General features: G+C 36.5%; 1 protein-coding gene across 1 annotated transcript in view; it reads left to right on the top strand.

The window, feature by feature from the left end:
- Positions 1–20,734, top strand: part of rbpjb (recombination signal binding protein for immunoglobulin kappa J region b) — a 53,024-nt gene that overhangs the window by 13,357 nt on the left and 18,933 nt on the right. Inside the window, exon 2 of the mRNA XM_026268678.1 lies at positions 13,995–14,033. Coding sequence (XP_026124463.1) covers positions 13,995–14,033 — 39 coding nt within the window. The remainder of the gene's footprint in view (positions 1–13,994; positions 14,034–20,734) is intronic.

The following is a 20,734-nucleotide window of genomic DNA, read 5'->3' as shown; positions in this document are numbered from 1 at the left end:
TAAAGTTTTTCAAAACCAAATGAAACACAAATACTAAGAGCAAATTTCTAGGAACTTGACACATGTTTTAAATAAGTTTTTTTTTTTTTTTATAACATTTTTCCATTTCTTCATCTTGGACACTTATTGACCCATCAATTAATGAGCCGTTTTCAGAGCTGACCACAGCATTCTTCCAAACGGATCAGCCACATGTCAGATTGATCTTATCCAGTCATGGCACTTGCCACAATGCCCAGTATGAGCCAGCCTTGCCCAGACAAAATAACATTAATCAGATGAACTGGTCCCACCAAAGAGAACTTTATTCCTGTATGTATGGAGCAACTAAAGGAAAGCATATGGTGGGGTTTGGCTTACTGACGATCAGTCGTTCAGTTTTACCACCATTAACCCTTTTTTAGATCTTGTCATTTCCTCTCTCATTCTCGTTCAGTCTTGGATTTCTTCTGCCATTCCCTCTCTTTCTTTATGTGCAATCCAGATTTCCTCGGAGGCTTGGCAAACAGGGAGGATTGTGAGAGTGTTTGTTCAGAGTCTCGTATCCTCACTAATGTGATGGTTGGCTCCTGGGCCGATACGTGTTGGCACAGCTCGGGCCTCTCCCTGCGACAAGCTTCGCCAAATGTTGTAGTCTAGCATAAGAAGCACATACTGAATGATTTAGGAAAGCCCTCGGCTCGCTGTTAAGTTCTGTCAAAAGGTCAGCATAATTCTGTAATTTGAGGTAACCGCTAACTCGACTCAGATGACTTCCTCAAGTTAATAGCTTTCAGCTCTCTGTATCATGTAATGACTTGGTAGAAAGGAAATAAAAGCCTCAATTGAGCATTAACTAACTTCTTGCTCATGGCTAACTTTGTTAACAGTACATTAATTTTGAATGAACTAATGGTTGGTGCCACTATAAAAGCTAAAGTTAATCCATATGTTCAAACTAACTTGAAGCTGGTCTTCATGGAGGAAGGACCCAAGCAGACACTGAACGGAGATGATTCACAATGGGCTGTGCTGATTCGGCTAATGCTTCTCTGTTGGGCTGTGGTACAACACTGGTATTATGCTTCGGCCTTCGTCATATTTATTTCAGCACTCGGCATCAAATTATATCGGCATGCGTGTTCAATTGAAAATGAATTCAGATGAGACAGGATTGTGTGTAAAGTTTTAATGCATTGCCAGGTTCTTTGGTGAAAGTATTGGGTGTCAGGTTGTTTGCCTCTGGTCCTGCCGGCACACGAGGTTGTCCAGTAGCGCTGGTGTGGTGTGACTATTGTTGCTGTGACTTCAGGAAGATGGTATTTCTCAATAAGAAGACGCTGTAAATGTAGTCGCGGGGTTTAGATCTCAGAAATCTATCTGTCTGCCCTGCAGGGACCTTGTGATAGACAGGACACACACACACACACACACTCACACACACACACACACACACACACACACACACACACATACACACACACAGATATATCAGATAAATTAAATGTGAAAGATTAATCATTACTGTGGTTAGTGCTCGCTAGCTTTTTAAGAGAGGATTTCATTTTCTTAAAGGTGAAGTGCACAATTTTTGTCTCAGTGTCAAAATAGTTTCTCCTATCCCAGCTATAGTCAACTGAATAGGCTGTTCACTCCAAGAACAATGACTTTGACCATACAGTTATACTTTTTTTCTTTCATTGCACTGATTTAAATAGAATAGCACACTCCACTTTCTAACTATCCACCTTATTTTTCATCGCAGTAGTAAGCTAATTTCTGAATGTATGAGACTTCTGATACATTAGCTGCTTGAATGGATAGTTCAACCATAAATGAAAATTTTCTTTTAATTTACTCTCCTCAGGCCATCCAAGATGTATGTGACTTCATCAGTAGAACAGTAAAAAAGAGTTTTAGGTGAAACCGCTGTCCTTGGCGTTTCATACACTACATTTCTGTGGCTGCTGGGTTTGGATAGTCAAAAAAACATATACAAACAAGACCAAATTGATACCTATAGCTCCTGATGATACACTGAGGTCTTATGAAGCGAAATGATCGGTCTGTCCAACATCATGACCTTTAATCCACAGCCTGGGCAAACGGTCCTCAGCGAATTCATGGCTGTGTAGTGATGTATGCTTACACTAAACATTTAAAGCTCACAAAATAAAAGTTACAATTCTGATGATTTCGATATGAAAGTGGATGACGTCATGGAATTTTATGCTCAGCAACTTGTTGGAACCAGAATACTTCAACAAAGAATTGAAAGAGATGACCAAGAACATACATGAGCTGCAGATATTTGTTTACAAAAGATAGTGAGGATGCATATAGGGTTAGGTATCATTTGAAGACCTGGACTCGATCAAGAGCTCTCTGGGCCCTATTTTAATGATCTAAACACAAAGCGTAAAGCGCACTCAGGGCGTCCAAATCCACTTTTGCTATTTTAATGACGGAAAAACGGTCTGTGCGCAAGGGCGCATTTTTGGAATGGTTTGACCCTATTCTCTTAATGAGTATTGTGCGTAACGTTCAATAAACCAATCAGAGTGTCCCATTCCCTTTAAGAGCGAGATCGGTCGTGCCATGGTGGATCGCTATTTAGAACAGTAGTATTTGTTGGTGGAAAATCTGAACGCTTCTCAAGCGAATAAACCAATCTGCTCGTGCTCGAAGGTAAAGCGCGCGAACAGATCATCTACGAGACAAGCAGGCATCCACCAAAGCTCTGTGTGATGAGTCAGTAAATATATATGTGTCTGTATTGGCACGATTCTTTAATTAATTCTATGCCGTTGGTCTATGCCGCAGTCTATTTTGTGACTCACTTAAGAATTTACATAAAAAGTGATCCTGTTTGTTTGTGCAGTTTGACATCTTGTAGGGTTGCACAATTAATCGAAAATTAAATCGTCAAGGCAATAAATCACGATTAGGCTGAAGATTCGATTGTCATGCTTATCTTTCAGTGAAGCACAGTTCTGTGGTCAGTAGTAAATCTCCATCCAAAGGCCAGAGGACACTCGCGCTGAAAATCCAAATATGCCACGAAGAAGACATCTAGCAAAGCTGGATAAACAGAAGATTTAACTGCTTTTATAAATTAAACGTGACTAATAAACACACGACTACGGCAATATGGTGAATCTGGGTTCTTATTATATACATTTCATCATAATAAAGTATATCTAAAATGAAATGCTAATCGACATTTATCACTGCTAAGAATACAATTAAATATCGTGTGCCTTAATTATTCTGTTTAAGCCACATCATCTCATGGACATGACATCATCAGAAGGATTTTTTTTTAACACTCGACTGACGTTATCTAGTGAGTTTAGAGTAAAGATGGAGCAGCATTTACTACACAGAGCCATAGTTCACTGAGAAGATCCACAAACAGGTTTCATTATAGCAAATGATTTAGTCGATTTCATAATCCTACGATTATATCGTCTGCGATTTATGAACGCGATTTAGCATAGCTTGTCAGATGATTACGGCTCTGTGTAGTAAATGCTGCTCCACCTGAAAGCAGGTGATGGAGATTTACTACTAATCACAGAACCGGCTTTACTGACTGAATGCGCAAGACAATCGCGATTAATCAGCCCTAACATCTTGTCAGCTTATGATTTAACAGATTCATCAAGTTTGGGTTGGAAGTAGATTAGCATTAGAATACGTGTTTGAGGAAACCTGTGTGAAAACAGTTGTAATCACACTTCAGCATTAATATTCATAGTTCACGTAAATTCAGCAAAGTGTTTTTTCTTTTTCTTTTTGTGAAGGTAGTTCAGGTGCACAAAGAAAATATTTTGTTTTTATTATTACCAGTACCACACATTGCACAACCCTTTAATAAAGGACAGCAGAATAGACATCTTGTGACTTATTCCTTTGGGAATAACTTCGGGACTTCTCTTTTTTTCTGAACTATGCGCGTCTACACTGTGAATAGAGCAGTGATAACAGTGGATAGCTCAGTTAGAGGATGCCGCAGGCGTTGAAATGGTATCTGCACTTTTAATCCTCCTGTCTGTTTTTGATGATGTCACAGCCTGTGGCCTGCAGCTACCCATACCGATGTGCAGTTGTTGCTTTTTTGTTTTGTTAGGCAGATGAGTGCCAGATACAGAAACACTTTTATACTGTCAACACAGTCATATGCTGTACTCTTTCTCTTTTTGGGAGGTTTACAGTCTCTCTCTCTGTCTTTTGTTTTTGTCAACAACAAGTACAACCGGTCTGTTCTTTATTCATAATGTATATTTTATAATGCACAACATTTAGACACAATTCATTTAAAGTTAGTCAGACACCAAACTAAGAACTTTCTTACCCAACTTTGACACAATGGGAGGAACAGTCAGATGTGAAGTATTGCCAGACCAGCTTCCGAGAGGGACCAGATGAAATGGATGGATGCTAAACCATAAATCATTTATGAAGGAAATCTGTAAATACAAATAGGATACAAGAGGGAGAGCAAAAGTAGAAGGTTGTAGAAGGTCGAAGCTCTTGAGAAACGTGGTTTCGACATCATGTTCTGTGATTTACAGTGTGCTTGTTTGAGCGTGTTAGTCACTCCTCGCACATAAGTAGAAGGATTATTTTACGTAGAAAAAAAAAACTAAAAAATGCTCTTAGTTTTGTGATAACATTTAGAAGTTCTGTTTTTTTGGCTTTTCTAAGTACTGGTTGTTGTGAAAAGTGTCACAGTTAATTCTTCTATTAATGGACATCTGAATGATTGTGAATAAGAATACTCGATTGAGTCATGTCTTGATCGATTGGATTCCTATCTGATTGGGTTTGGATGTTCATTTCCACTCAGCCACATGAACATGTCTCCACTGATCTACTGTTCCTGATCAGATTTCGAATGAGTATTGGAGGTCATTGACGCTTGGTCTTTTCGTGCTGGCTGTCTGCTCACCAAAAATGTGGTGAACAAGTGTAAAAATCCCCGGTTGATCGGGACAGAATCTGTTTGGAAGTAATTTATTTTCTGTTTTTCAACCACATCATGTTTTATGAGGAAGAAACGCAGTGCATTTTCATCGCCGTGTTGGTTTGCATGCATTCGTTGCTTCAGGTTTTACACATTCACCCGTCTGTAGATTTCAGTTGGTTAAGGAATCTCAGTTCCCATTTCTGTCACTGTGGCGTGTGGTTTTTCAGAGACAAGGGAAAAAATGCTCAGCTGTCATTCATGCTGTCATGAGGCTTGTCTGGGGAAGTCCAAAAACAGTCTACTAAATGAGACGTTCACAAGCATAGCCTGATCGCAGTGTGTCTTTAGGCAGCACAATCCACAGGCTTTAAAGAAGATTTTTCTGATTTAATGGATAATGATTTTGGAAAATGGGAATTGCCAAATTATTTTAAAATCTAGCCCGATGTTTCTAAATAATGTTCTGTTGTGATCAGATGAACAATGCGTCCTATTTTGTATTAGTGTCTAGTGGTCAATTATCATTTCCTTCTCTGAAAATGTAGCCCCAGGCGCATCCATCATGCTGCAGTGAAATCTGTGGCCGCCTACAGAGTCTAAATTAAAATCCCCACTGAGGACTGATTTACTCTGTATTGATGTAAGAAATACCCTCCCTGCTGCTCTGGCTGATGAAACCATTACATCATCCTCACTTCCTTTTGGAAAACAGGGAGTCAATACTTTTTTTGAGACTTTTGCACTACTTAATAAAGACACTTAGCCTGTCGGCACCTATCATGTTTTTAAAAGGTTAATGACCTTGAGATACATTCAAGTCAAATACCATCAAAGTAGGGCTCTCGTGCTTGTAAAACATGTATTTGTTTTTATATATACACACATAATATTAATAGAAAAATCTACAAATTGGTTTATTATATTATTTGCACATTCTTATTATTTGAATATTATTTGCATATTCTTCACTGCATTATTTTTCTTGATTTATTTATGCACTATACCATTCACAGGTCGGTTTGTTTGTTTTTTTTGTTTCTGAAAGACATCTTTTGCGGAGTGTTTTTGTGCTGTGCAATATTAGACATTATAAATGTCTTTACTGTAACTTTTGAACGATTCAATACATCCTTGCTGAAGTAAAAATCTGGTAACACTTTACTTAAAGCCTTTATGTATAATGCATTATAAAAGGTTGTTAAAAGGGTATAATGCATTATAATTATGCATTAAAATGCATAGTGAAATTGATAGTTATAATGTATTACGGTAACTGTGGTTCGAATTATTCATGAGATTGTCCAATGCATTATAAGGCGCATTACAAGGCATAATTAATGCACTAAAACTATTTTTTTATGATGCATTATACATAAAGGCTAAATATTGCCTTTTATTTTTATTGTCATGTATTTTTTTTTTTTTTTTTTAACAATGTAATAGTGACATTTACAGTGGAAGGCAATCCGGTTATCTGATTTTTCTGATCAGACATTATTTTAGTATTTCAGAAAACAGAAAAAAGTTCTTGGTATTGAGATAGCGATAGTTTTGACATTCCACGATCAAAGTATTGTGAAGTGCATACGCTGTAAACATCCACCACACCTCTGTTCACTGTTCTGAAATATAGGTCACCTTTGAGCTTATCTATGTAGGTTACTCAAGAATCACGTCTTGATTCACATTTACTAAAGTAATGTAAGTGAAATAAACCGCAGACAGAAGAAATGTCATATGCGTTTGTAAGTCGACTAACACTGGAGCGAGAGTGTCACTTCATTGATTCAGTCGACCTTGAGTAAGAGAGGAACTTTTCCTTGTGTGCTGTCATGGAACAGACAAAAGAGTGAAAGGAGCGGAAGGATGGAGGGAAGGAAGCAAAAACTGGATAACATGCAGAAAAACAGATTAAAAACAATTCTGACAGCACTTCCTTTTCCTCTATTGAGCTCCGCTTGCAGGGATTTGAAAGGGGAAATGTCACCAGCATCATTCTTCTTAAACTTAATAGGTTTTTTTTGCTTTGTATCCCCCCAACGCCCCATCGCACCTCCTCAATTATTAATGTCGGCATGAAATGATAATTTGTACATGCATATTATAAATGCCTCGATGCATATGTTTACTTCTTTTTAAGTGTCATAACTTAATGGTCTTGCAGTGAAAATGAATGCGGGTTTTGAGGAAATGGGTTTTTGTCTTTTTCAGTAATCCGTTACGCTTCGATTTATTCCAGAATATGCAAGTAAAGATGTTCCTGATTTCATTTCATCATGACTTTAAAGAGGTGGTATCTTACAGTAGATTTTTTAGTTTTTGTTTTGGAATGTATAACCACATGACTTGCTCACCAGTGGATCCTCTGCAGTGAATGGGTGCCAGCAGAAAGAGAGTGACACAACACAATTCTAGTCAATAAATTCATATTTTGTGAAGTGAAAAGCTGTGTGTTGGAAGGAAACACTTTTATCATTAAGTCATTTTAATGTTAAACTGTCACTTCTGGCTAAAATACCAGTCCATAATCAATTATAACAATTACTCCAGTAAAAAAAAAAAAAAAAAGTTAATAGTCGGTTATGCTCTTACATTAAATCTGTGTATTACAAACATTTAACTTTTCACTTCACAAGATGGTCATGTCAGTTGCTTGTGGGTGATTTCTCTCATTTTGACGGCACCCATGCACTGCAGAGGATCCATTGGTGAGCAAGTCATACAATGCAATGCAAAGTTTTTCCAAATCTAATCCGATAAAGAAACTAATTTACATTTGAATGGATGAACGAAATACATTTTTATTTAACGTTTTTAGAAAATGTAAATTTTTGGATGAACTCTTCCATTAATGACTATTTCCATACTCTATGTAAAATAAAGAGTATAATATATTTTTTTCAGAAGATCTAGGAGAATTTAACGCTATTCTCTGTGATCTTGTCTTGACAAAAGGCCTACAATCAGCATGTCTCAGGGGAATGCTATTGAAAGCTGAAAATGATTTTTGTCACCCTGTGTCTCAGTTACTGTCTTGGTTCTGAAGTGTGTGAAGCTCTTAACTGTCAGTCAGTCCCATGAGGATGGATACAAAGAAACAGCCACGGGTCAAGTCAGATAGATAGTGGCAGAGCTGGAGAGAGCGAGAGAGAGAGAGCGCTATCTTACCACATGACCTCACTGAGTAAATAGGATAAGACTCCAGCTGAAATCTGGGGACTTTTTTCATTTTTTTTTAATCACTCTCTTTTTTACGAGCTGAAAAAAACATTTCCTCATAACACCACCAGTGAAATGGAATGGCCATCACTTGAGTCACATTCGGCCTCATATTTTCCTCAGGATCAAATGAATGTAAATTTGCTCCAAAACAATAAAATCTGGGCGTCCTGTCATTGTTTTGTGCTCTGATTAACTCGAGGCGTGTCGAGTAGAGTTTCAGTGAGCTGAATTAGTGGCGTTTCACAAACAACTAAGTGTGATAGTGTTCAACGCATGAAGCTTGCACATCTCTGAACACGCTCATGTTCACGCTCAACTCCTCTCTCTGTAGGAAGACTTCAAGGAAATGCTGGTGGTTTTTCGTCGAAATTGTATCTCTTTTTCTCTCTTATCGCTCACACATTCTCCACACTTCACATCTCTCTCTCTCTCTCTCTCTCTCTGCGCTCTCTTGTGACGACTCTTTTTCCAGCATCTTGACATGTGGTGGGATCCCGATTTGATTGACTTCCACAGCCTTCATGTTTGGTCTTGTAGCCAATTAAAGTCTCTATGGCTCGAAGAAGAAGTCTTTTTTCTCCATCAGACCCAGACACGAATAACCCGAGGACTTTTTTTTCAATTCTGTGTACTTCTTTTTTTTTAGTATAAGTGCATGATTCTACACAAATGGCACAGAAATATCAAGTAGGCCTTGCTGTATGTCAGTCAAGGGAAGTGGCACGTATTGATATTGGCATTTGTCAGAATGTAAGGCTGTTTTTATAACAGGTGCACGTTAACCACAATGTTTCAGATATAAAACTCTTTCAGCGCCTGATTCTTCCACTGATGGGCCATAACTGTGCCTGCGAATGAAACGTGCACATGATGGGCCTTTGCTGATATGCAAAATGAGCTACGCATTTGGAGTGGAAAAGTTGTGAAAGTGAGCGTGTGTTTTTCCTTCAGTGTGTTTTTCTCGTAGTATTTCGAAACCTGAATTGTCTGATTGAACAAGCAGTCCTCTGAACTTTCATGCCAAAATAACTGCAGTAAGAATTTAATGTACCTATCTGACGAATAAAAGTAAAAATTGAGCAGTAGAATATTTCTTTCTTAGTATAAATGGATGTCAAATGAAAGCATGCTTCAATTCCATTGCTCATTGCTTTAAAATGCATCTTTAGAGTTAACGTGAAATAAAAATTTACTCCGTTACTGTCACAACACACATTCCTGGTTAAGCAGAAATCATAAAGTTTACAGCAAGAGTAGCAAATAATGATAGATTTATTTAGACACATTACCGCTGGGAGACATCAAGATGCTCTCGAGGGTGAACTTGACCTTAACCTTCCACATCCTTCATGCAGATCTGGCTCGGTTCTGATGCAGAGCGCCTACTTTTCACCTCTCAGTCACTTCCCAGTGGATAAAATCAAGCCGTGCATTCTGTTTTTATTACAAAAGCAAAATGTGTTGTGAATAGAGTTTTATGTTGATTGTAATGCTGCATGCCTGGACCGCTAAAGGGAAAATGTAAATGGAGCACAATGCAGTGGTTAAGAAGGTTCCTGTCGACCCCTCACCGGTTTGTACGTTTAATATATGACACTATATGAACAGCATGGATTTTAAATAATTTGATGGTAAGGGAGAGTGTCACATGACAGATATTTCAGAGTAAGAGTGGCCTGATGGCCCAGGGCTGGTGTAACAGAGCTTGAGAGCAGTTCTTATGTTTCTGTGTTTCAGTGAACACAGTGATCCAACCTTTATCCTCTTGATCATGTGCAACTCTTTTTGTGCTTTGCAAAGTTTGTTCTTGAAGGTTGTTTTGTGAGTTCTGCTGATGTAAAACAAGATAACATTAGCTGGCGGACATGAGGAACATTTCTTGTAATTGTGAACAAGCCTTTGCACAGTATGCCATTCTCCAGCAAAAGTGCTTTTGATGTTTTGTACATTTATATAAAATGATTTTTTCTGACTTGTAAATAAAACCAAGATTATTGGAGTGTTTTTCTACTGCAGAATTTCACATTTAAGTCAGCGTGTTGTTGGCTGTTTCTTTGTGGAATTTATTAGATTTTATTTATTTATTTATTTTATTTGAGAGAATCTGACGTTACATTATATATCTGCTAAATGTCCAGCTGTCATTGCAAATTTAAAACCAACTATTTGGTTATGGGGGTAAAAAACAATGCTTAAAGTATATACATATATTTTTCTGATAGTTATATAAATATACATTTATTCTTTCCTGTGGCGAGGCGAGCAGAAATGAAAGAAGAGAGAGCCAAAAGAAAAGTCCCTATTAATTGAGCTCTGTGCTGGAGATCCAGGGCAGGCGGCTGGTGTTGGCCAGCAGAGCTGTGGCCCCAGATGGGCCCCTGATTGTGGGGTTTGTGTAGTAGCAGCATGTGCTTGAAGCGAGCTGGTATCCATTATCCTCTCAAACATCAGCACTTCACTGTGGGAACCTTATTGATCTACAGCTCTATAATTATTCTACTAGCACACACATGCTCTCTCTCTCTCTCTTCTATTTTATCTTTCTGCTGCTAAACCCCTGATCCTCTTTTTTGCTCTTTTATTCTTCTCTTTTAATTGCTTTTTTGTCTCTTTCTTATCTTCCTCTTCTCCCACACACGTGCCTCATCCCTTCCCATAATTCCAGGCCTGTCTGTCGTCTTCTTCATTCTTCCCCTCCCTTTCTTTCCAATGTTCCCTCACTCAGTGACCTTTTGTGTTCTAGCAGATTTGGGAACAAGCTTTGCTGTTTGTCTACAAGTAAATAGGACAGCTAATTTCTCTGATTATGTATTACAACACTGCAATTGTGGAGTCAGGATATGGGTATTCAGTCAAGTTGTGACGAGTTGCAGGCTTGCACTTGTGCTTCAATTCAGAGTTTCCAACAGTTTTTTTTTCTTAGAATCTTCAGAAAGCAGGGCTGATCAATTAATTGTCTGTTAAATTAGATTACAATTATATAGATTTCTCATTTTTTATCAGTGTTGAAAACAGCTGTGTAATATTTTGTGAAAAAAAAAGAAAAAAAAAATATATATAAACAATTCTTTGATAAATAGTAATTTTAAATAACTGCATTTATTTGAAATTTAAATCTTAGCATCTTTAATCTGGCACTCTATTGTAATTCTATTAAAAAAAAAGAAAATAAAAAGAAACATGCCCCTTTTTAGATTTGCACTCTATTAATTTACTAACTACTTGTTTTCTTTAAAAAGAAATAACACTAGCTTCTCTAATATTTTTTTATTGTATCTATTAGTTTTCTTTTTATGTATTATACAGTTAATACAAGCAAAAAAGGCCTCCAACTCTAGCTTGCTCTATTCTTTTTCCATACTATGTTATCTTTTTATTTATTATATAATGGAAAAAGACAACAACCTTGCTGCGTGTACTGCGTAAAGCTGAGACTTGTTATAACACTTGCATATCATTGCTCTTTTCTTAATTTTGATTGAAGTCGCTTTTTGATCCGCTAAATGACTAAATGCAAATCATATAACATTATGAAATATGTTTATTTGCTGTACTTTTTGATCAATTTAATCTGCCCTTCTCTCAATAAAACTATTCATTAACGAACACATATCTCTGCTTGCTGTGGATGTGTTTACTGAAAGAATAAGGTGTGCTGTTGCCCCATGCAAAACAATTTTTTTCTTATAACGTTTATTAATAAAAATGAATTGCAATTATAATATCAAGGGGAGTAAAAAATAATCAATGGTCCCACTTTATATTAAGGTCCAATTCTCGCCATTGACAAACCATTAATGATGATTTTTGCCTGAATAAACCCTTAATTTGCTGCCTATTGCTAGCTAATGAGGTAGATATTAAGTTTGGGTTTTGGGTACGATTAGGGATGTAGAATATGTGCTTTATAAGTACAAATAAGCAGTCAATATGTATAGGCATGCTAATAAGCTATAGTTAATAGTGGGAATTGGTCCCTACTAAAGTGTCACCGAATTAATATTTCGTAATGCTTCGTTTTTTACTATGCACAGCTTTTTTTCAGAGAAAAGCTGTTATTGTAGTGTCCTCTCTCAGTCTGCGGTGGTCTTCTCCGGTCTCGTGGCGTTGGCAGCGTGACTTGATTTGAGATCTTCCTGTAACTCCCTCAGGTTCGCTGGGGTTGGATCAGGAAGCTCCAGCCATCGATTTTTCTCTCTCCTTCTATTTTAAACCCTCCACCGTCTCTGTCTCCTCTCAGCTTTAACCTCCAGGCTGCTGTCAGTTTAGCGCGGACCCCTGGGGATCAGCTGTACCGTAAAGACCACGCCTCGGGCCCGTGTTTGCTTTACTAAAACACACTCAAACAAACTAGTGGCCAGATACTCAGACAAACAGACATCATTTGTTTAACCTTAAACAGTGCTGCTGTGCTCATACAATAGTACATGGTAATTATTTGTCTCTTAATATTTCATCAGTGTTTTGTGCTTTTTAAAAATGTATTTATTTGATATATTAAATAATATTTTTCCTTTTTTGGAAGGATGACCCCCCCCCCCCCCCCATCACCACTACTAAGCTCTTTGCAGTGCATTCTGGGATTGCATTTGAACTAATTGGACCGGGGCCAGTGTTGTGTTGGAGCACTGTAGTCTTTCGGTTAGATTTCAAGTAATAACAGTTGTGAGGTCTCTATAGTAACAGCTTCAAACAGAAGGGGTCACGACAGGCCTTCAGGTTCTTCTGAAATGAGGCAACGCTTTTCATTATTTGCCGTCTGAGGTCACAAACATAAGTGAAACCATCCAATCAGTGTTCCACATTACTGTACTCTGATGATCTGTTACTCTACAATTCACTGTGACATTTAGGAGAAACACAGCTCTGTCTGCTTGACGTGAAATATCACGTCTGAGGGAATGTGAGGCCGTCATTGGACTTTTCTTAAAAAACCTTTTTCCAGATTGGAATATATTTTACAAGAAAATTTCAGTTTTTCTACTACATAATTCCACAATACTTCAGTGTGTTCTTTATAATTATTTGGGAAATAGACAATGCATTTCTGAGTAAATCCTACACAAAATTATTAAAATTTGTATTTTATTTCTTTGTTTGCTCTGTATAAACTTTGCAAATAGTTAAATCATATTCTTTCTGAAATCCCAGCGTAAACTGTGTGAGTTAAGCGGCTTTGTAAAAGTTGAAATATTGGATTAGTAATCGTTAAAGATTAGCAAGCACTAATTTAATCACACTATATTGATTATATGGTTTGTGCTAACACAAGACTACTTTGAAAACTTTATTTATTTGAACATTTATCCCAGAGAATGCCTCGCCTGTAGGCTTCCATTATACGTTATTACTGTAAATGTGATTTATGCTTGTTTTTCCAAAGCGAGGGCTGCGGTAATCAACAGCATCTGTGGCGAGAGCCTAACTTGCGTTTAACCCGGAACATTCCTTTAAATCCCTGTCAAAGGGAACGCCATGCGTTTCTGGCTCCAGGTATCGCTAAACTGTGCCGTTAGACAGCTTTCCTGTGATAATTAGCCTGGTGGATGTAATCAGAATGGGAAAGTGGTTTAGTTTGGCCACCTGTGTGTGTTTGTACACACGGTCATGTGAGCGTGCTATCGCAAGGTCACTACAACAGCTGCAAGCCTGCTAATCTCAACTTTGAGTGCATGACTGTTGAGTGATGGGAGACGGGCTTGTGTGTGTTACAGTGGTACAGTAAAGTACACAGGTGTGCACTCAAATATCTGTGCATAAAATCATGTTTTTGTTTGTATTGTGGTTGAATTTCTGCTCAAGTGTTTTTCTCTCTTCACAGGAAGTTTGGGGAGCGCCCTCAACCACAGCGCCTGACGAGGTACGTTTATCACCTTCACATGCTAATAGCAGACAAACAAGCTGAGAAAGGTCTCTCTCTGGCACGGCCTACATATCTGCATGCAAAGCTTGTGTATTACACGAGTTACAGTGACAACAGCGCAACTATCCGCACATGAGTTTTCACTTTAAAACTAAATTTGCCAATTTTTTTTTTTTTTTTTTTATTTTATTTTCATCTTTTCAGTTTACAAAAACAGAAGAACAAGCAGAATAAAAAACTATTTTTTTTTTTGAAAAATTTCAATTCAAAAGGGTGCTCCAATATTCTATAGTAGACATGTAATTTGTAATTTTTAAAGCAAAATGCTGCAGTTATTGTTTAAAAAATGGTGAAAAATGTTAACATCATGTTACATGGAATTCTACTGTGAAATACTTTCAAATGTTCGATTTTTGGTAAGAAAAAACTATGATTTACCACATAAAAAAAAAAAAAAAGTAAAAGCACATTCAAGTTGATGCCCTTATCAGGATGCCATACCTTAAACATTGTCACCATATTTTTATTGTAAATTTTTGGCTAACATTAAATTTAACATGAAAATTTTAATTTTAAATTATATAAATTATTGCGTGTGTGTATATTTTAATTTTAATTGGAAATCTAATTTTTAGACTACGTCATTTCACATAAGTAACTAGAAAAACTGAAACTTCAATTTAAAAATAAAACAAAAAAATGAAGCTGCATATAAATCAGTTGTGATCCACTTTCCCATATGTGAATGTGATTTTTAACATAGTTAACAGGGTTTCTTAATTTATTCTTCTATGTAGGAAAATACAGACAACTTAAACCTACATTTCCTTTCCTCTAAAAGCTGGCCGTATTACAGTTTATTTAATGGTCAGTCTGAAAATAAAAGGACATCCTGAGCTGTATTCCCCACTGAGGTTTAGTTTTAGTGTCTCTCGACACTGCCGTGGAGTTTTTCCATAGCTGCTGTCCCTATTTGTCGCCATCGTTTCGCTCTATTTTCTCCCAACCTCTTTCTATTTCACTCGTTTCCCCTCCTGTCTGTCTATTTAATGCTCTTTTCCTCCATCCATCCTTTTTTTGAAAAGTCAAAATTAGAGGCCAAGAATTTGCCCAAGAAATATGGAACGAAATGTTTCAGACGATCCGTTCTGTGAAGCAGCTCCAGTCAGCGGTTCGTGTTTTGAGTGGAGAAGTGAGGGACATGGAAAATGATAGAGAGGGGAGAGTTAAGCACCGGCTGCCCAAACCCTGTCGCACGCCCTGCGGTTAACTTACAGCACGACTGCATTCTGGCAGAGAGCACACGCCCTGGCAGGACAGTGCCACCACTTCACGGCCCCTGTCTGCGCTGGGCCCCATCCTGTGAATCTGAGTGTCATTAGATAAAGACTGGTGTGTCTGTGCATTCTGCTTACAATTCACTGAAGTGTTGTTCAGTTCAGTCACAGGTTAGGAGCAGCTTAGATCAGATTAATTTGGGTCTAATGCTTTCTGTAGACTGGCTATTGTTAATGAGATGTGCACCATGGTGTGATGACTAGGGGATAAAGTGATGAAATGTGTGTGTGTGTGTGTGTGTGTCGGGGAGCCCATTGCTAAAGATAATATGACATGCCCGGAGGAAGATGAACCTCTTAAACATCTACAGTCTCAATTAACTGTCAGAGTATTATACAGACCTTCTCCTTCTCGTCTTGTGCACATTCAAACATGCAGCTTTGGCACAAGTAACTGTTTTTGCCAGTATTACTAATTCTGCAAAATTTGGGCATGAACTAACTTGAGCAGTTTGCCACTCATACTTTTCTTCTTTCTCTCTTTTAACTATTTTCTTACTTTTCTCCTGCTGTTAACTCCCTGTCTGCTTTTTTTATTGCCTAAAGTGATTTAAAACCTGACTGTCTCTCCATCTCTTTAGATATATTCTTATTCTGATTTATTAATATTTGAAATGGCCTTTGGTGAACCATGAGGCATGATTTGCTACTAAAAGGGACATGCAAATTTTAGACAGATTTTAATTATACGTAAACTTCTTTATGTCCCTTAGTGCAAGATGAATAACCAATATTTTTCATTTGAATAGAAAATGTAATATGTATATCTGCCAACAGTTCATTTTGGCATGTTTTTTTTCTAGTGTGCATCTGTTTACATTCAAGAGTTTGGAGTATAAAGACATTTGTAATGTAAATGCTGTTCTTTTGCACTTATTCATCAAAGTAACCTGCAAAATAATCTGTGATAGTTTCCCAAAAATGTTAAGCATTACAACAATTTTTCAACATATATAATAATAAAATATGTTTCTTGAGTGCCTCATCAGCATATTAGAATTATTTCTGAAGGACCATCTGACACTAAAGACTGGAGTAATGACTGCTGAAAATTCATCTTTGTCCGCACATAATTACATTATTAATATATATATTTCATATAGAAAGCACTTATTTACAATGTGACTTTTACTTTTAATGATGCTTTTATCAAAAGCAACTTACACTTGGTTAGTTTTATATATATATATATATATATATATATATATATATATATATATATATATATATATATATATATATATATATATATATATGTTTGTTTGTTTGTTTGTTTGTTTGTTTGTTAACATTTTAATGTGTTAAAGATAATACTATTTGTACCGTTTTTTGATCAAATAAATGTAGCCTTTGTGAATATATGAGATCATTATTAAAAAAAAGTAAATCCAAACCCTAAAAGTAAATAATAACTTTGACTACTACTTGGACCATGGTCTGGTCCTGTTGGTTGTGATTAAAATCCACTTTGAAATAATTTCATTTTGGTAATTCGCCAATACCAAAATATACATTTAATATTGTTACAAACATGAAAAATATTGAAACAGTGGACTTGTGCACATTAAAAATAATTTAATTTACTAATGTTTTTTATTTATTTATTTATTTTTTTGGCTAGTGATGCATTGAGACATGAGCTTATAGGAGCCATTCATTTAGAGAGTTGAATGATTAAATTCCACATCTATGACACATACATTGAGAGATCACTGGAAATATGGTTTTTGAATTATGTAGCTCACGTCACATTGTGGTTTTCCCATTGTAAAGTTTCTGTCGTTCTAAAAAAATTAGCATCTTTCAGGTCTTTTGGTATAATGTGGTGTTTTGACTTTCATGTCGTGTGGTTTTGAAACGTATTAAAATGTGTGTGTGTGTGTGAGGAGTATTTCATTTGTTGCGGGTTTGCTGTTGCGTGTTCAGTGTTTGTGTGCGTGTCAAAAGCTCTTCCTGTTGAAGTGCCCATATTTATCATGCTGTTGCTGAACACGGATGACTCACAAAGGCTTGTCCACTTCTTACCCCGATGTGTCTGGCTTTGTGTTTATGGGCATCTGTGTAATGCTGTGGTTGCTTGTTATTACTTATGTCTTCTGTTTCTAAATTTGATATTTTATGCCTTTTAAGTAAGGGTTTCTTCTCTTCAGTGGGGTGGAAATAAGCTGAATCTTCCGGGTCTTTTTGAATTAAACATTTCTCAATCAGTCACTACTGTTTTAAGTATGTGTGTATTTTCCGTGAGGAAGCTGTCAGAGGAGCTGAAGGTCTGTGGTTTTTCTCTTAAGCACGTGACGTCACATGGCCCAGTGGCTTAACTTTGCGTGCGAGACCTTTGCGTGTGCAGGAAAACTCTGATTGATCTCCAGGACCGCTTGTATGGAGTTGCATGTTATTTCTGACCTTATTTTACCAGCACTGCAAGGTGCAATAAGCCACGGAATAAATAACGCCAAGTTTGGTTCACATGTTCCTCATAAGATGTTGGTCAATGGAATAAAAACCTTCAAATCATATGTTTTCCACTTTAGCATTTGGATGGTGTGTGTTTTAGATCCTAAATGATCTTTGATCCTTAATCGCATTTGTGAAACGTACACACAACTGCATATATTTTCTAAATCAAGTCGTCAGTAGGTTGTCAGAACAGCTAGTCATCTTGGAAAGCTTTGTGTAATTAGGCTCGTTCATCGTCCACCAAGAACTTTCAAAAGCTTGGAGCCGGCAACATTTTTGTCAATGCTTTTGAAAGTCATTTTTGGCTTGCCAAGGCTGGATCTTAAACTGTAACACTGAAAATGTATTATTAATAATAATAATACAATAGAAATAATATATTATTTATTCCTCTGGTCATTATGACAACCATTATTCATGATCCCACATAATATTCTGATTTGGTGCTTAAGTAACATTTCTTATTATGCTGAAAACATATTTTTTAGGAAACTTTTTTTATTTTTATTTTATTTAATAGGAAGTATTTCTATTCAAGTACAAAAGACCCGCACTTAATGCATTCTTGCTGAACAGAAGGTGTTTATATATATATATATATATATACACTCTAAAAACTGCTGGGTTGAAAACAACCCAATTTGGGTTATTTTGACAACCCAGCGCTGGGTCAAAAAGGGACGAACCCAGCGCTGGGTTGTTTTAACCCAACCAGTTGGGTTATCATATTTAACCCAGCCTGCTGGGTTGCCTTTTTTATGGTTTAAAATGACTATATTGCAGGGTTTAAAAAAAACTACTGTATTTAGAAAATGTTCGATATCATTTCGCATGTGCTTGATAAGGCAGCGTTTGTGAGCTCAGTACCGCTCTGCAGCCGTTACCGGAGAAACCTACCTCTCTCGCTCTTAGCGCCTCCTGCTGGCAGAAAATAAACTTGCAGTGCAGCCATGTGGGGAAACAATGCATTTCTACGTTAAAATTAACCCAAATTGAGCTAGGCATTAAACCTACAAATGTTGTTCATTTTAAATATCACTTTTACACACAAACAATAATTACCAAAAGGAAAATATTTATTAAAAACAAGAGAAAAGTCAAAAAGTAACATGTTAGAAGAAATGCAGAAAAGGATGGCATTAACAGCTACAGAGTTCATAAAGCATTGAACATTTGATGAATATAACTTAAGATCAAATTGGACTTTGTTCATTTGTATATATTGTATAAAAATATACGAAAACACATACAATAAATTTACAATTAGTTAGGTTTTTTTCCAACTATTCTGGCATGACAGTACACAAATAAATCACATTAACTTTGATATTATAACATTTAACAGACGCATGTGTGTGTGTGTGTGTGAAAGAATGTGAGCAGGTGTATGAATGACAGAGTGTAAACTCTTCTACTAAACAACACAGAAAAAGCATTTAACTTTTTTTTTTAACAAATTATACACTTACAGTTTGTTTCATAGTCCATGAATACAGATCATGCATCACGGTCAATTTTCATGATCTCTTTAGCATAACTGATGTAATCATGAAGAAACCCCATCTGCACAGCATCTGACATCATCTACATCATCCAGGGCAGCGTCCTCCTTTAAAACCACCGCTGCATCAGTTTAGGGGAAAGATTTTCCTCTCTGACCAGCATTCATCCCAGTCACCGCCTGCTCTTCATCAGTGGCCTAAGAGAAACACATTTGAAAAAATTTAACATTTAATTAAACTATCCATTTTCAGGTAGAGGTGTATTCACATCCGTAAGGATAGGTAAATAATCGGTTTTAAAGTTTCAACACTTTGTGTGGTTGTTTAATGTCTCAGTCCACCACAGCGCTCCAGAATGCTATAATGGCAGCACTAGTGTGAGGACAGGTGATATTGTTTGAATAAATATTGCTTTCAGAAAGCTTCTTTACTGAAAAATTAAAACAGACATGACATTCACATGCCTCACAATATTCATGTACATGGAGGGCTGCTCTTCAAACCGTTAGTTCACCAAATAATTAAAATGTTCATAATTTACTCTCCCCATGTTTTTCCAGACTCATACAAAATCTGCTAATTTTTTGGAAAACGTATGAATATATTTAATATTCTCTTTTTGTGTCCTCCATTGCTGGTCTGGGAGACCAGTATTTTATTTTGAACATACATGTTTGCTATCATATAATTTAAGATGTATTCATATATAAATATCAGAATTTACTTCTACAATAACTCTATATTTATGAAGCTTGAAAATACTGATTATCTAAACTATAAATGGATTAACAAATATTATGAGAAAACTAAAAATATATTAATTTATGTTGTAAAGACAGACAAAAGTCTTATAGGTTTGGAATGACTTGAGGGCAAGTAAATGATTTTTGTGTGAACTTTACCTTTAAGAGCGAAGACCAAGAATAATGACTCTCCAAATCAGACAAGTCCAAAGTTGGTTTGAGTTCTGCAATAAAAAACACAGACATCAATGGTCTTAATGAAATGAGCACGTAATCACACTGTTGTTGCATCAAAATGTAAAGTAAACTGGCAGGAGACAACAGAAAAAATTATCTTCTAAAAATAACTTACATAAGATCTCAAAGGAATGATGCTCTCCCATGTCTCTTGCTTTTAACATCTACAAAAACAAAAAACAAACATTATTTTACTCTTAGTAAAAAAACAACAACTGATAACATGAAATATGAAGTTTACTTGCCTTAAACGATATTTCCCTCTCTTCAGAAGAAGCTGAGAAAACCACCTCCTCACACAAGCAGACTTGTGTGTCCTTAACTCCAGTTAGTTTGAGTTCTGCAAAGAAGGGGCATCAATGGTTTCAATAAAATATTAACATATACATACATACATATATATAAAATCACATTGTTTTTGC

The sequence above is a fragment of the Carassius auratus genome, chromosome 7, assembly GCF_003368295.1.
Source record: "Carassius auratus strain Wakin chromosome 7, ASM336829v1, whole genome shotgun sequence".
Classification (NCBI taxonomy): domain Eukaryota; kingdom Metazoa; phylum Chordata; class Actinopteri; order Cypriniformes; family Cyprinidae; genus Carassius; species Carassius auratus.
The sequence above is the reverse complement of the archived record's forward strand: the minus strand, read 5'-3'. Positions and strand labels throughout refer to the sequence as shown.